The 17,216-nt window shown below is 43.3% G+C and overlaps 1 protein-coding gene across 2 annotated transcripts in view; it reads right to left on the bottom strand.

Moving 5' to 3' along the window:
* Window positions 1-4,307, bottom strand: part of SLC29A3 (solute carrier family 29 member 3) — a 43,496-nt gene extending 39,189 nt beyond the window's left edge. Inside the window, exon 1 of one of the 2 annotated variants that reach the window (XM_089510439.1) lies at window positions 4,206-4,307. In XM_089510439.1, coding sequence (XP_089366565.1) covers window position 4,206 — 1 coding nt within the window. In that variant the 5' untranslated portion in view covers window positions 4,207-4,307. Of the gene's footprint in view, window positions 1-2,415; window positions 2,447-4,205 lie in introns of those variants that run through there. The other variant, XM_089510440.1, reaches the window with a different exon arrangement.
* Window positions 4,308-17,216: the final 12,909 nt, after the last annotated feature.

Raw genomic sequence — 17,216 nt, 5'->3', positions numbered from 1 at the left:
GCATTTAATAGATTCGGTAGGATGGAATCATGCAGTTAAAGTGGTATCAAATTTCATTGTTCCTACAGTGTAGATGCACCCACTGGCAGGGGGAGAGGAGAGACAGACAAAGCAAGTTGCTTTTCCCTTGACCCTGCCATGATTATCAACAACAGGGAGATAATATCAGTCTACCTCACAGGACTGTCCCATGGATTACTGTGAAGGTGATGCACTTTTATGAACTCTGATCCCTGGAAATGAAGGTTATAAATTTTTAATTAAACAAAAGCAGTCCTGTTGCCATTGAGGCTTACAAGGTCAAGATCTTTAAATATGTTTGACTGTCTTTAGTAGTTTGAAAAACTATGAACAGTTGTGTTTTATACTGTATCACCTTGGTTATTATTTTTAATATGAATTAATCCAGTGGTTCTCAAATGGTGGGGCAGGACCTCTGAGAGGGCAAGAGGGGCATGAGATTTGAGAGCTGATTCCTCCTCCTACTTCCCAAACTTTTTTATATGTAAAATTTACACACGCATTGAGTTAACTATTGAATTTACTTAAATAAAACTATTCTAATTTGAATGATGTTATTTCCTTACAAAATGTTAAAATATGACTATACATGAATGTGCGAATGAAAACACGCACACTAAATATACAAAGTATTTTTGTTCATATGCTATGTCAAGGGGAGGCAACGTCCGTATGTAGATGTAAAGGAGGCTCTCAAAGGTAATAAGTTTGAAAACCATAGGATTAATGCAAAACATTAGTATTTATTTCATTCCTTTCATATTGTTTGTGTACATTGCCCCTAAAGAAGGCAACTCATCTGTAATATATTTGGCCATCAATGAAGGAGAAAGGGCATTTAGAGTTTCCTCCCATCTTTTTTTCTTGTTTGGTCACTGACTGTTATAACCCATATAAACATCTTAAAGAAAAAAGCATTAAAAAGGACCAAGTTCCAATATTCAGATCAAATTTGCAGATCTTCCAGAACACAGAACATAACAGTTACCTAAAGTGTCCTTATGCATAATTGAATGTTTCCTACAGAGGCCCATTAAAGCCCAAGCTGATCTTGAGAAAAATCTGATGCAAAATAGTCTTATTTTAAGCTTTAAGAAACAAGAATTGAATTTTCTATTGTTTCACTTATGAAACCGCTAAACTGCTTGCCTTCTGGAGTCTTTAGAGAAGACAGGATAAAACAGTGTTCAATATAATTAGAGTTTAAAAGAACAGAGGGGCCAAGCTATACTTTGCAGGTGCATAGCAAAGAAACATCATCACCTGGACTAAGCCACATCAAACATTTACCTCTGAACTGAAAAAACGACATAGGAATCGGCAACTGTACAGGGGGAAGAGGGCCATTTCTCCTCCTTTGAGTCCATCCAGCAGGCCAGAGCAGTGAGTTTCAACACACCAAGAAAGATGTGATGTCACTTCTGTCCACCATTTGGCCAAGTTTTGGCTGACTTTCCCCCTCCTTTTTGTGTTTTGGGGGGTTTGGGGACTTCACAAGATTAGGGGAGGAAAAATGCTGCATTTTTAGGGGTTTCTAGCATGGCATAGTGGTTTGAGTGTTGGACTATGACTCTGGAGGCCAAGTTTAATTCCTTGATCCACCATGAAATCCCACAGGGTGACCTTGGACAAGTCACATGCTCTCAGCCTCAGAAGAAGGCAATGGCAAACCTTCTTTGAACAAATCTTGCCAAGAAAATCCTATGACAGGTTCACCTTAGGGTCTCCATAAGCTGTAAATGACAGGAAGGAAGACAACAACAACGGACTACACATGCTCTCCACTTTTTCAAGGGAGGAAGGAGAGACTGATGAGAGATCACCAATGAATGCCAAGTGCTGTGGGCTATATTTCAGAGGAAGGAACTGGCAAAACCACCTGTGAGTATTCCTTGCCTAAGAAAATCCTATGATATTCATGGGATCGCCATAAATCAACAGGAGACTTGAAGGCACACACACACATCCCTTAGCACAGTCAATAATCAGAATGGAGACTAAGAAATTACATGTTTAAATTCTAATTTTAAGTTTTAAAAGTTTTTTTAATGTAAATTAAATTCCAAGAAGGCTAGGACTTGGAAGGGCAGCTATGAAGGAACCGGACAAGATCCTGAAATGTCAGGATGTATCACTGAATACCAAAGTCAGGGTTGGCCATGCAGTTCTATTACCAAATTTTGTATATGGTTCTGAAAGCTAGAGCGTGAAGAGGAAGAATATCAACTCATTTGAAATGCGGTGCTGGAGTAAAGTTCTATGGATACCACCAACTGCAAAAAAGACAAATAAATAGTTCCTTGAGTAAATCAAGCCTGAACTTTCCCTAGAGGCCAAAGTGACTAATCTGAGACTGTCATACTTTGAGACATTTCACGAGAAGACATGACTCACTGGAGAAGACAGCGATACTTGGTAAGGCTGAAGGCAGCAGGAAAGGAGAAAGACCGCTTTACAGATGGATGACCTCAGTCCAGGAAGCCACAGCTGAGCTTGCAAGACCTCAGCAGGGCTGTTAGCAATTGAGTGACTTGGAGGTGGTCTCTCATTCATAGGGATGGCCAAAGTCAAAGCTGACCTGAGGGCAGATAACAACAACAATGCTTTTCACAAGCTCTGTTCGATCAGAAGGAAGTGTGTGATTCTTTCTCCTTGGATGCAAACAAACTCTGCCTCCCAGTCAATGATTTACCTTTTAATAGGTGTAGTAGGAAAACAGTGAGGTATAGCAATTTGAGCGTAGGACTCTGGAGGCCAGGGTTCAAATCCCAGCTCAGTCATGTAAACTGACTGGGTGACCCTGGGCAAGTCACACTCTCTCAGCCTCAGAGGACGGCAATGGCAAACCTCCTCTGAAGAAACTTGTCAAGAAAACCCAGTGACAGGTTTGCCTTAGGGTTGCCATAAGTCAGAAATGACTTGAAGTCAGTAGCAGGAAAACACAGGAGGAATCTCTCTCTCTCTCTGTGTGTGCAAATCTGTTTCCACCTCCTAAAAATAAAAAAAGATGGAATTCTGAAAGACATCTGAACTTGTCCCAAGAGGTCTGACAAACTTTGCAGAATGTTTACATCTCTATCCATTTGCTTGTTCTCTGTTTTGATGGTGAGACAAAGAAGACTGCATCCAAAGCGGGGACCAGAGTGAGGAGGGTTTTATTTGTTTGTTTGTTTCATTTCTATGTCGCCTTTCTCCCAAGGAAGGGACCCAAGATGGCTTACAAGGGAAAAACATCTCAAAAACTTCACAGTAGAAATCTGTTGCTAAAAGGTTGATGAGAAAACTCCCTCCTTGCAATCTGAGGCTGCATCTCCACTGAGAATTAATGCAGCTTGAATCCGCTTTCACTGCCATGGCTCCATGCTATGGAGTCCTGGGATTTGTAGTGCGTTGTGGCACCAGAGCTCTCAGACAGGGAAGGATCAGTATCTCACAAAACTACAATTTTCAGAATCCTGCAACAGGGAGTCATGGCAGTGAAAGTGGTGTCAAACTGCTTTATTTCTGCATTTATCATCATCATCATCAACAACATCATCATTATTTTTATTATTTAGAGAGATCCTGGAGCCCCTTTGAGACTGAAGAAAGAAGTTGGCAGCAGGAGCGTTCCTGGGCTTAAATCTACTTCCTCAGATGCATTTATTATTATTATTATTATTATTATTATTATTATTATTATTATTATTCTGTAGAGAGAGATCTTGTAGCCCCTTTGAGACTGAAGAAAGAAGTTGGCAGCAGGAGCTTTCCTAGACTTCAGTCTACTTCCTCAGATGCATTTGGGGCCACATGCATCTGAGGAAGTAGACTGAAGTCTAGGAAAGCTCCTGCTGCCAACTTCTTTCTTTCGGTGAGTCTCAAAGGGGCTACAAGATCTCTCTCTACAGAATAATATCATGGCTAGATCTTTGAACTAACTCCCTATCAGTTGCTGCCTTCAGCCTTGATAAGTGAAGGCTGCCCTGCTGGGTTTATTTAAAGGCACCCTGGTTAGTGCTTGGGTGGGTGACAAAACTACAGTTCCCAGAGTTCCCTAGCACTGAGCTAGGGATAGGGAAGTCAAACCGGTATCAAAGCGGGTTATTTGTGCAGTGCGGAAACAAGAAGGGCTGGGGGAGGGGAAAGGGGTGGAGGAGAAGCGAGGAAAAGAGAGGAGCCCCCCGGAAGGAGAAGGCACTTACTGTCCCCGTCCTTCCCGGCTTCTCCATCCACTCCGAGGCCCAGGCTTGGAGTCAGGCCTTCTTCTTTTATTTTCCTTCGCCCAGCCGAGCCAAGCCACTCCTTCCAGGGAGGGCCTGCCTCCTCTTCCTCCTCCTCCTCCTCCTCCTCGTTCCATTTGCAGCAGCAGCAGCACACAAAACAAGAGACGCCTCCTTCCTTTGCTTCCAGACTAGTCTGTCTCTCCATCCTTCTTTGTGAGGCAGCCACAGTCTGCTCTTGCTCTTGGTTGTTGTGTGCCTTCCAAGCCATTTCCCACTCCTTAAGGAGAACCTATCTATCATGGGGTCTTCTTGGCAAGATTTGTTCACAGGAGGAGGTTTGCCATGGCCCTTCCCCTGAGGAGGCTGAGAGAGTGTGACTTCTTGCCCAAGGTCACCCAGTGGGTTTCATGGCAGAGCAGGGAATCGGACCCTGGCCTCTGGAGCCCTAGTCCAACACTCAAACCACTACGTACATAAATAAATCAATAAACTTTTATTGATACCCTGCTTTTCTGTTGTGAAGCAATCAAAGCGGCTTACAGTTTAAAATATAACATCAGACTTGCTCTCTAATATAGGGCCTGAATAGACAGACTACAATAAAGTTGCTTCATGTCACTTTGGAGGTATGCTATTTAAATGATGCATGTGTCCTAAGAGGTCAGAAGCCACACCAAAGCCATGCTCTAGTCCTAAGGACCGCAGCATAGCTATGGCACAGCTTCGAGCCTCATAAGATGCGTGTGTCATTTAAACAGCATACTCCCAAAGTGACCCAAAGAAAGCAGCTTTATTATGGCCTGTCTATTCAGGCCCATACTTGATTTAACTAAGGGAGCATCAGAGGTTTTGGGGAGCATGTTGCATCACCACTTCCATCTAGCTTCGTGTGACATGATTTACCTGGTTTGACCTACTTCAAAGTTGATCATTCTCTTTCTTTCGGGGCATTAAGCCAGGTTTTGTGTAGTGGTTTGAGTGTTGGACTACAACTCTGGAAAGCAGGCTTCAGTTCCCTGCTCAGCCATGAAACCCACAGGATGAGCTTGGATGAGTCACACTCTCTCAGCCTCAGGGGAAGGCAATGGCAAACTTCCTCTGAACAAATGTTGCCAAGAAAACCCTATGATAGGTTCGCCTTAAGGTTGTCATGAATCAGAAAGGACTTGAAGGCACATAACAATAACAACACACATACAGAGGGAAGGAAGGAATGATAAAAATATAAAACTGTACAATACAATTATAAAACAAATTAGCCAAATAAAATACAAAAACACACGCAATATGCCTCCTGCGTACAAACTCAAACACCTTTTCAACTTTAATTGTTCTTTTTGCAGTGTATATTGGTGTGCCATCAGAGGATTAGAATTAACTACTTTAATGGATTTACACTTTTCCTTTGAAGCCTTGCACATATTTTTGGACCTTTTTGGTTGATATATGGAAGGTATTACACTGATGTGGGCCTATATACAATTCTTAACCCTCACCAGAATAGGCCTGTTAAGATAATATCATTTACACATGTCGATGTACTATCTGACAAATTGATTCAGTGGGTATATTCTAGTTGGTAGTAACAACTGGAGTTAGACCATGAATTTCTTGAGTCTTTCCTCCAGTTTTAACGGTTGCACAGAGGAAGATCATGCAGAATTGCCATATGTTGCAATGAAAACCATTTCTTGCTACACAGCGGTTGTCTGAGTGCTCCCTAATTGATTAAATAAAATTTAGTAAGTACAATGAAATAATTGTTCAGGGTCTGCAGCTGCCCTAGGCACTGTTGCTCTGGTGGGGATATGGTGGGAATCCCAATCTAGTGGAAAGAGATATTTAACTGGCCCATGGTGGGAAACCTTGCCAGCATTCACAAACTCTTATCCAATGAGCCAAAGGTACTGTTTTGTATAAGACCTGCCACATCATGTTTAGTAATTTCTTTTTGTTGTGTATTGAACCAGAGCGCGCACTTCAAATTAATCCATTTTCATTGATCACTTCACTTCTTTGGACTGGAGGTATCAACACATCCAAATTTCATTTCCAAGTTACTGATTTTCCTTAATGTTTAAATTTAGACCACTTACCTTTTAAAGCAATGTAAGATTAACAAAGGAAGGGAGGGGAAGCATGGGGGTTTAATCCCATTTTCCCATCCTAGTTCTTAAGGAGGTGGTAAATTTGTACCTAGGCTATACCACTTCAGATTGAATGGTGTAAGTGGCATATTGTTATTGTCACTGTGTGCCTTCAAGTTGTTTCTAACCTAGGGCAAACCTAAGGTGACCCTATCAAGGGGCTTTTTTGGGAAAATTTATACAAAGGGGGTTTGCCTTTTCCTTCCTCTGAGGCTGACAGAGTGAGACTTGCCCAGAGTCACCCAGTGGGTTTCCATGATTCAACCCTGGTCTCCAGAGCTGTAATCCAACACTCAAATCCCAACACCATGCTGGCTCTGTGGTACATAATACATGTGAAAACGACCATTCAGGCAGGAAGAATAGGTTTGAACCTTTCTCTTGACATCTGATTTTGCATCAGTGTGCTCCAAGTATATTTCACTACAAAGTCCTAACAGTTTGATACGTAGAATCATGGAGTTGGAAGAGACCACAAGGGTCATCCAGTCCAACCCCCTGCCATGCAGGAATACACAATCAAAGGACCCCGGACAGATGCCATCCAGCCTCTGTTTAAAGACCCCCAAAGAAGAAGACTCCACTACTCTCCTAATGTTGAAGTGGAATCTCTTTTCCTGTAGCTTGCATCCATTGCTCCAGGTCCTAGTCTCTGGAGCAGCAGAAATCAAGCTTGCTCCATCCTCAATATGACATCCCTTCAAATATTTAAACAGGGCTATCATATCACCTCTTTAACCTTCTCTTCTCCAGGTTAAACATACCCATCTCCCTAAACTGCTCCTCATAAGGCATGGTTTCCAGACCCTTCACCATTTTGGTCGCCCTTCTCTGGATATGCTCCAGAGGAACACTTTGAATGTGATGGCTCCATTCTAAGGAATCATGGGCTTGATGGTTTGGTAAGGTGGTTACTTATTTCTGCTGGAAAGCTCTAGCTGTAGTATGTAGCAAATAATTATTCTTCTTTACTTAAAAGGCTTCACACCAAACATTGCAAGCAATATGTTCCTCTGAACCTGCTCTTAGAAGAGCCACATATATGTACAGAGTTTGGGAGATATCAGAATGACTGGCCTTCAAACCTATTTCTAAAAATAAAAATAACCCAGTGCACTGTGTGAGCCTGTGTTTTCTTTTTTTATCTTAGACCTTTTGTGTCCTCAGAGCAGCAGATGAATCCATAACTGCACAGAGGTTTCCAGCCACGTGGCCAACCAGGGCCATGGGTGCACCTAAGGAGGAGACTGTGAGCCTCTTCTCAACAGAATGCCATTGGCTCAGAGGGACACGCTTGATATTTCAGAGCTGCTATGCTTGATCATGTCAGAAAAAGCACTGTCTGGGAAAAAGGAAGCAAAAAATGCCTCAGATCAGATTAGCACAAGCGGCTGTCTCAGCCTGCCAGAGTAAACAATACAATTAGGGTTGGTAACAGAAAAACCTGCATTTAGCTGAAGCCGTTCCGGTCCATCAAGTAAATATTACCCATTAAAAACTGCTTAGAAAGCCAAAAGCTGGATGTGTTCAATCAGTAATACAGATTTGTGTCTTGGCCCGTAACGGCTTTTGCAGGCTTTCATACACTTGCAATATGAATTTTCCCACTGATATTTGCTTTAGTTTTCCTTGTGCCCTTTTGCTTAGCAAACTATGGCCCCTATTCAAAACTTCCTGGAGTCTTTTGAAAGATTTCTCCCCGATTTGAGCTATGTCTTTTTTGAAAAGAGACTTCCCATCCCAAACTGACAAGAAAACTGTAAGTAGGGCCTGCCCTACCATTCAGTAGAGCAAAATAGGCACCTTAGGGGACAGATTTTGGGTGTCATGAAAGGACAGCAAAAAAAAATCCAGCTTTTATTGTCAAGTACAGTCAGCCCTCAATATCCATACATTCTTTCCCCAAGGATTCAACTAGCCATGGCTTGAATATATATATATATATTCCAAAAAGCAAACCTTGGTTTTGCCATTTTATATAAGGGACACAATTTCACTATGCCATTGTATTTAATAGGACTTGAGTACCCATGGATCTTGGTAACCACAGGGCGGGGGGGGGGGGGGGGGGCTGGAACTAAACCCTAGTAGATACCAAGAGCCCAGTGTATAGGAAGAGTGCTTAAAGGAATTTTCTCTTTCTTGTGCAAAATAACATGGCTTGCTTATGTAGCCATACACCTTAACTTGGGTGTTTGGGGGAAATGATTTTTTGTTGCTCCATCTCAGACAGCAAAATATCATGGCTTGATTGTAATCCTTACAATGCTGCAGCCACAGGAAAGGTTGATCCCATGAGATTATTCATCATTGAGAACACTTCTATCTGGATTCTGCATCTGGACAGTTAATAAGTAACAATTGTTTTATAGAACTGAAATGCTAACAATCCAGTCACGCAGACCAAAGGCACAGAGCTGGCTGCTGTGCTTTTTAACAAAACCATTCATGTGTAGCTGATGTCGTTATGGCTATTGTAAGATACAGAAACTCATCCGCAATTATATTATTTCTCAGTCTTTGAAGAGCAGGCCTTTGAACTTCCTAAGTGAAATCCAAAATGGCACCAGGGCCTGCCATGGGGCAGAGGGAGGAAACAACATCAGGGGGCAGACAAGGTATGGAATAGCAGTGGAAGCCCCGTAACTGTTCCTTCCAAATCTCCTGACCCCTTTATCACTTTAATGGAAGACAAACCTGGCCTGTTCTGCATCAACTCTTGTCTAAACCTGGTGCCTTCAGGGGAATGTCATGTTCTGGTCTTGTGTAAGAAGTGCTGTTATGTTTCTTAGATAAATTAAGGTAATTTGTTTGTTGTTATGTGCCTTCCAAGTCATTTCCAAGTAATGGCGACCTTTAGGCAACCCTATCATGGGGTTTTCTTGGCACAATTTGTTCAGAGGAGGTTTGCCATTGCCTTCCCCTGAGGCTGAGAGAATGTGGCTTGTCCAAGGTCACCCAATGTGTTTCAGTGGCCGAGTAGGGGATTAAACCCTGGTCTCCAGAGTTACAGTCCAGTGTTCAAACCACTGTGCAACACTGGCTCGCAAATTAAGGTAAGGTAGCGCCTAAATACCCTAAAGATACCAGATTCTGTCTGATCTTGGAAACTAAGCAAGGTAAGTCCTGGTTAGTACTTGGATGGGAGACCACCAAGGAATACCAGGTGCTATTGGCTATTTTTCAGAGCAAAATCACCTTTAAGTATTCCTTGCCTAAGAATGCCCTGTAAAATTCATGGGGTCATCATAAGTCGACAGGCAGCTTGAAGACACACACACACATGCATGTATGTAACATTTAGTAAATGTAAATAGGACATGAGTTAGAGCATTAGAGATACAATTATCTGTGTTAGTAATATGAGCGGGAGAAAGAGATGTGAGTTGGGGTTAGAGTCAGTCAGGATTAAGTTGTATTAAATAAGTAATCTTTGATGTTATATTCAACTTCTGTTCAATAAATCATTTTGTATAGTACACTTGAGCCTCTGAGAACTCTACATAAGGGATATTGGAAAACTCAAGTTTAGGCACATGCTGTCTCTAGTAGCAGTATTTAATGAAGGGTGATGATGGCCCATGGGGAGATTGGATTAATAAAATATTGCACAGGAACTGGAGGGGCATCTAGAAGGTCCCCACATTTGGTGCCTCACATTGGTGGTAGAGGTGGGGATAAGCAGAAGCCCTCACAGAGAGCACTATCCCATTTCCAAGTATCTAATTTCCACGTATCTAATTTCAAGCTTTCCAATATCTCTTATGTAGTGTTCAAATGTTAGTCCTATTTCCCTTTGTATGTGAGATGGTGTGTGTGTGGGGGGGAGGTATCTTATCTTATGTCTCAGGTGGCAAAAACTCCTTTATTCAGCCCAAACTGTGTGCCAGTGCTATCCATGGGTTTGTCTTTGAGGATGACTCCAAGGGTTTACTTCAAATATACAACAACCTGTCTCCTCATAAATCTGCTGAGTACCCACTATAACAGAATTTGCACTGGCTTGCATAACGTCCTGGTGCAATTCAAGGTCTTAATTTTGACCTATCAAGTTCAGAATGGCTTGAACCTTACTCACATTCCAGAACATTTCCTTCCATCTCCCCAAGGACATTAGTTTACAGCCAAGTAAAACTCTACCGTTTTATGCCCACTTCACCTGAAGAACAAGAAGATCATATGCAAATATTGTGCCATTATGGAAATGAAATTTGGCTATTTGGTCTAATAAATTGATCAGACTCTTTTTATTAGGCACCATTAATCACAAGTAGGAAACATTTCCCTCCACCCCCTGTCCCTTTTGATACTGTGTCCTATTTGGAAAATAGTCCATAGTGTGTGAGAGAAAGAGAGGAAAATCATGGGGTATTTCAGATCAGTAGGGTTGGGTTTGTTGGCCAAAAAGAAAGAAACTAGTGTGTGTGTATGCTGGTGCTTTCTGGACTATAGCTCCTATAATACTTTAGTTAGCATGTCCTCTGGCCATGTGCTTGGAGATTTTGGAGTTGTAGTTAAAAAAAGTAATTTTTCCAAGCTGTGGAAGAGATAATATCAGAGTTATGAAATGATCATTTACCTATGCAATTTGATCCTTTACTAAATGGCACAATTTTGTCTACTGTAGCCAGTTCCTTGATACTCTAGTATGAAGAAAGAACCCATTGCCCATTGGACATAAAATCAGTCCTACAGAATGTAGATGGAATTGGCTGTTCTTACTGAGGTATAACCCTAAACTCCAGCAGAGTCTTCTCTGGCTAGGAATTTGGTTTTCCTTAAACTATAGTTTTTCAAGATAAAGAACCGCAACCTGGAAACATCACCCAAGGAGACTTTCTGCTGTGCTTTCTGCAACCGGACTTGTTTATCCCAAATTGGCCTTTTTAGTCACCAACGCGCTTGTACAAAGCGGGGGACGAGTCCTTCCTGAATCTTCGTTCGTGACGCAAAGCCAGAGAGATACACACGCACACACACACACACACACACACACACACTCTCTCTATAAGGTCAGCTGAAGAAAGAAGAGGAAAAGCATCAAAGTGGTCGTGGTGATGGAAATGAATCACTGTCCTTCTACCCTACATCTTCATCTTTGAGTATTTCAAAGTTACCTGTCCGGCTGACATGACATGTCAGATGCCCTTCCAAAAATGGAGTCTATATGATCCACCAGGTATGACAACAGGAGGTGGAAGACGTAGAAAAATAAAGCTATGGTCCATTTACTTGTACACTGGGACAGTGCAGCAAATGATTGATTGAGTGATTGATTGATTGGCTAGAGATCAACAGAGCAGGTTGCACTTTTGTACTGCCTTTAAGGGTGCACAGCTATGGGAACTGTTATATTGAGTGACCTGTACTTCATTAAGTGATGATTGTCCATCTTTTCTGATCCTCAGTTTGTATGGTCCCCTTGCATGAAAGTCTGGTGTAACATCCTTTCTGTGGTCTAGCTGGAAAACCCGACAGTGAGAGGGAGAATCAAATCTGCCGAATACCAGCCCCTTTCATTCCTATTGCTTGACCTAAGAGATTGATTCCATTGGAAGAGAAACGTGTTCACATCCTGAGTCAGGTGAGTATATTCCCTCTTCCTCAGCTCCTTCTTATTCACTAACCTCCATCAAGGTAGATGGGACAAAAGTTTTGTGGGGTTGTGATGACAGCACTATTCACTCAGCTAATTCTACCAGGCTTTATTGCAGGGGTTGGCAACCCCTGGCCCACGGGCCACATCCGGCCCGGCGAGGCCTCGGGACCGGCCCCAGCACGGACCTGCCGCCGATTGCTGCAGGCACGGGGCCTTTGGCCTCTCGCGTGAGTGGCCTTTGACCCCACCAAAGGCCCTGTGACCTCTCGCGCGGGGCCTTCGGCCTCTTGCACAAGGGCGCAGGGCCGTCGGTAAAGAGGAGGCCTCCAGCGCTGGTGGCCTCCGCTGGCTCTTTCCCGGCCTCTGACGGGGCTTGGGCCCTGTCAGGGGCCGGGAAAGAGGAGGAGGCCTCCAGTGCTGGCGGCCCCTCGCTGGCTCTTTCCAGGCCTGTAGGAGCCTCACTGGGGTCGCCGGAGCCCTCCAGCAGGGCTCCAGGGGATGCAGCGGGCCTGTAGGAGACCATGCAGCCCCAGGCCTCCCTCCGGAGAGAGAGACCTAGGGCTGCAAGGGCCGTGGAGGAGCCCAGGAGATGGCCTGCTGCTCCGGGGCTCCGTTGTGGCCCATGCAGCCCCAGGCCTCCCTCCGGAGAGAGAGATCTGGGGCTGCAAAGGCCGTGCCCAGGACGGTGGCCTGCCCAAGCCCTTCTCTTCAGCCGAAAGGGCCCCTTGGAGCCCTTTCGGCCAAAGGGAAGAGCCGAAGGGAAGGGCCTGGGACGGGTGCCCAAGCCCTTCCCTTTGGCCTCCCTCCCCTTCGGCCGAAAGGGCCCCTTGGAGCCCGTTCGGCCGAAGGAAGGGACCGAGGAGGAGAGGGCGGGCACACGCCTCCTCCTCCCTGCGGGGCTTCGGCAGACCTGAGGTGTCCTTTGGAGGACACCTCAGGCCTGGCGAAGCCCCAAGGAAAGGAGCAGGGGCTGCGCGCCTGTTGCTCCTGCCCCTCACGGGCCCTTAGTGGTCCCCAGCTGTCTCTAAGAGGCAGCTGGGGGCCAAGGAAGGGCAGGAGGAGCAGGCGCGCGCCTGTCACCCCCTCTCCCAATCCTCCCCCCCACTTCTAGCTGTCTCTCAGACAGCTGGAGGTCAGGAAAGGGAGCAGAGAAAGCCCTGCCCCCCCAGAGGGTGGAAGCTCCCCCCTGGCTTCGGCCTCCCAGTTGTCTGAGGGACAGCAACCCAGCCCCCGGCTCAAAAAGGTCGCCTACCCCTGCTTTATTGTATTGTCACTTTTGGCCCATAATCAATTATACATTAGGGCTCCTTCTAGATTGATTACTGCACTACACTCTTATGGTGCTAATATTCCACTTTTGCTGCTTTGACTCTCTCCTGTTGAATTCTAGTTTTTGTAGTTCAGTGAGGCTGAGAATTCTATATGCCCCTCCCTAAACTACAAATCCCAAAATGCAACATGAGGCAGCCAGAGCAATAAAAGTGGAACAGCAGCACTATAAGACTGTAGTGCTGTTACCCATGCTGCTCCATATAAATTTTGGTATAAATGATAACCCTTAATGATCCCTAGGTGAACTCTAATAGCCTGTCTACCATTGCCAGCAAGGCATGAGGACATGTACACACACCCCTGAGGGGCACCCACATCATCATATCTAAGCAGTCGCATAAAAGGATTATCATAGGACCAGGAAGAGCAAATGTTTGCCTTCCCTGAGCCTCTTGCCCCCTCCTTGAGTCTGTTGTCCCAGCAGCTAAGACCACTAAGACAATCAGACAGGGACATCCAGGTGAAAAGAAAGTAATTAAACACCTTTGTTCTCACCATCAAGCACCTTTGCCAGAAGCAAGATTTTGCCTATAAATACTCCCAGATTTGCTTGTTCACTGGGCCAGTCTGGATTTCAGGGGGAAGCTATGTCCCTTTGAATCCTGGCTCCTGGCCATCCTCATCATATTCCATTTGGATTCCTGGACGGAGTCTACATTCTGGTACGTATCACCCCAGTGATGCCTGAAATCCTATTCCATGCTAACCTATGCTTTTCCTGAGCCTTGTATATGTGTGTGTATGCTAGTGAATCGTATGCGTTTTTCCCCTTATAAATAAATTGGTTATTAATTCTAAAAGTCTGTCTCAGCTCCATTTATTGGAATCCCCTGGTCTACTCCGTATACACATCGGGAGACGATTCTGCAAGGGCCGTCGTAGCAGGCCCTCCTCTTGCAATATTTGAGCTAATAACAATAATAATAAAATTCCCCTAAACGGACCCTTGGCTACAGTGCGGTAATCTAGTTAGTATCCTATTCCCCACTGGAAATTATCCAACTTTTTGCTGCTTTGAGTGAGTCAGTTGTACCACAGCTCTTACCAAAGCTTCTGTCCTTTGCACTGCTTGTTGTTGTTGTTGTTGTTGTTGTTGTTGCTGTGTGCCTTCAAGTCTTTCCAACTTTTGGCAACCCTATCACAGGGTTTTCTTGACAAGATTTGCTCAGACAGAGGAGGTGTGCCATTGCCTTTCCTTGAAGCTGAGAGTGAATGTCTACTTGAAGTAAAGCAACAGTGTGCACCAGAGAAGATGCTAGCAACCAGCATTGCCTGGTTCAGGTGCAGAAATCAGCCTTGACCTTAGGATGCTAATGCAAAGGACAAAAAAAATAGCAGTAGCAAGTATATTTCTATATCATTTTACTTAAGCACTCCCTAAGCAGTTTACAATGTATAAAGCTAACTGCCCCCAACAACCTGGGTACTCATTTTAGCAACCTTGGAAGTATGCCAGGCTGAATCAACCCTGAGCCCCTGGCTGGTATTGAACACACAACCTTGTGGTTTGTGAGTGAGAGGCTGCAGTACTGGCATTTAACCACTGCACCATCAGGTCTCATATAAAAAAATTGCATAGCTAGATGTTTCTGTTATTCTGCAGGAAATTGTTTTGGATTACTTCAAACCCACTGAGCTACTCACAAGACGTGAGGAGATAGTAAACCATCCAGTCATCCAGCCTGGGTCTACTACTGGGAAGAGTGAGGCAAATGCCTCAGGTAACAGACAGTAATAACTCATTCCCATCCCTTAGGTCAAAACTATGGGCCTCTCTTCACCTGTCCAGCTGCTCCTATAACTGATGAATGCTTCCTTCTCACCAGAGAATCTTAGAGTAAGATTCATAGAATCATAGAAACACATACCTTCCAACATTTTACAGATGAAAAGTGGGACACATGTGGCCAAGCAACAGCAAAATATGATCAAAGTGAGTAAAAAGTATCAAGGAAGAACAAACAAGCTATGAAAGGCTGTAGCAGTATCCTTTTCCTTGAGCCCACCCTATCCTCTTTTCTCCACTCACTGAGTAAAGTGCACACTACTTTTGCTCTCTGAACTCAGTTTGGAGCAACGGAAATAAGGAGTGGACAGGGGGGAAGTGGGAGGAGAGAGCGAGAGACAGGGAAATATTAAAAGCAACTGAAATAGTGGGAAGTCTGAGGATTAATTGGGACTATCCCTGCCTAGGGACAGTTGGAGAGTATGGAACTATAGAATTTGAAGTTTCCACAAAAGCCATTTAGTTCAAGCCCCTGCCATGCAGGAATACCTCACTAAAGCACTCCCAAAAGATGGCCATTCTATCTTTGTGTAAAACCTTTCAAAGAAAGAGAGTTTTCCATTTTCTGAGGCAGACTATTCTACCATCAACAACTCTTGAGTCAAAAAGTTCTTCCTAATATTAAAGTGGAATCTCTTTTCTTGTACCCTCATCCCTCCATATTTGCATCTTTGATATTTGTAGATTTGATTATGTTCTCTCTAGGAATATCTAGGTCCTCCAGTGCACTAAAAGTTGCACTGAAAGACCTAGAGAGAATACTCTACTAGGCATTTGTAGTTCCTCCGGTGCAGCTCTATGGTCAGTGTCTATTGGGTGTTCACCGCAGAGTTGCACTGAGGACCTAGAGATTCCTAGAGAGGTGTCCTCTCAGGTAAAAACATGGTGTTTTTGTTATTTGCAGTTATCTCCATATTCACAGGGGTCTTGTGCCCTTAACCCTAGCGAATATGGAGGCACAAGTATAATTTGAATCCATTGGCTCAAGTTCTTGTTTCTGGAGCAGCAGGAAAGAAGCTCCATCTACTACAGGATATTCCTATCATATCAACTTTCCATCTTCTCTTCTCTAAGTTTAAACCACCCAGTTTCCTAAGCTGTTCCTCATAGGGCTTGGTTGCCAGAACTTGATCCTTCTTGCTTGCTGATGTCTGGACACATATCATTGCATTAGTGGCATTCCAGTCAGCTGCAGTCTGTAGAATAAAGTAAGGATTTCCTTCCTTCCTTCTTTTCTAAAACAGCATATTGCTTTGGGCTCTCTTAAGTCAACACAAAATCCCAAATAAAAATATTATGATATCCTTTTAAAATACACTATGTCAACTGCATGCAATGTTCTATCTCCAGCTGTGACCATTTCTGATGTATTGCAAATACATTAACTGTACAATAAAATGACTGTAAAAGGTAGTGAGGGAAATCCTGCCCTCTGAAGGCTTACATTGTTCTTTTCGACCACATCTCATCTTATTCAAAAAATATTAGATGGCTGTGTAATATAATAAGTACTTAATAGATGTATGATTGTGAATGTTGATAATTCATTTATACTTTTTAATGCTTTGAACTGTTTTTAATGCATATTGTTTTAAACATGTTAGCCGCCTTGAATCGCTATATCAGGAGAAAGACAGGATAAAAATGAGAAAACAACAACAACAACAACAACAACACAAGTAATGGGATGATCCCCCCCCTTACTTGCTGTTGTTGTTGTTGTTGCTATTGCTATTGTGTCTATAGCCTAATGGACTCTATACAGTATAGCCAATATTAGTCTGGCAAATGGTGACAGAAGAGCAATACTCCCACCTTATGGATAACTCTTGTAATGACAAAAGTACTTAAATCCTGTTTTTTGAGTACTCATTGTTAATATGTTGTGTAAAGTTATAAATGTTAATGGTTTTTATTTCAACATGTTATATTTCAATTTATAACTGTTTTAGCTCTTAAATTGTTTAATTTTTTAAAAAAATATATTTATATATTTTAATATTCTGTTACTGTTTTTAATTGTATTGTTTTATACATGTTGTTCGACACCTTGAGTCCCTATGTTGGGAGAAAAGCGGAATATAATAATAATAATAATAATAATTGATAGGGGATCATAATGCCCT

Source organism: Sceloporus occidentalis, unplaced genomic scaffold (assembly GCF_023333645.1).
Source record: "Sceloporus occidentalis isolate IW3139 unplaced genomic scaffold, rSceOcc1.0.p SCAF_2, whole genome shotgun sequence".
NCBI classification, from domain to species: Eukaryota; Metazoa; Chordata; class Lepidosauria; order Squamata; family Phrynosomatidae; genus Sceloporus; species Sceloporus occidentalis.
Note: the sequence above shows the minus strand (reverse complement) of the source record. Positions and strands in the feature narration are given on the sequence as shown.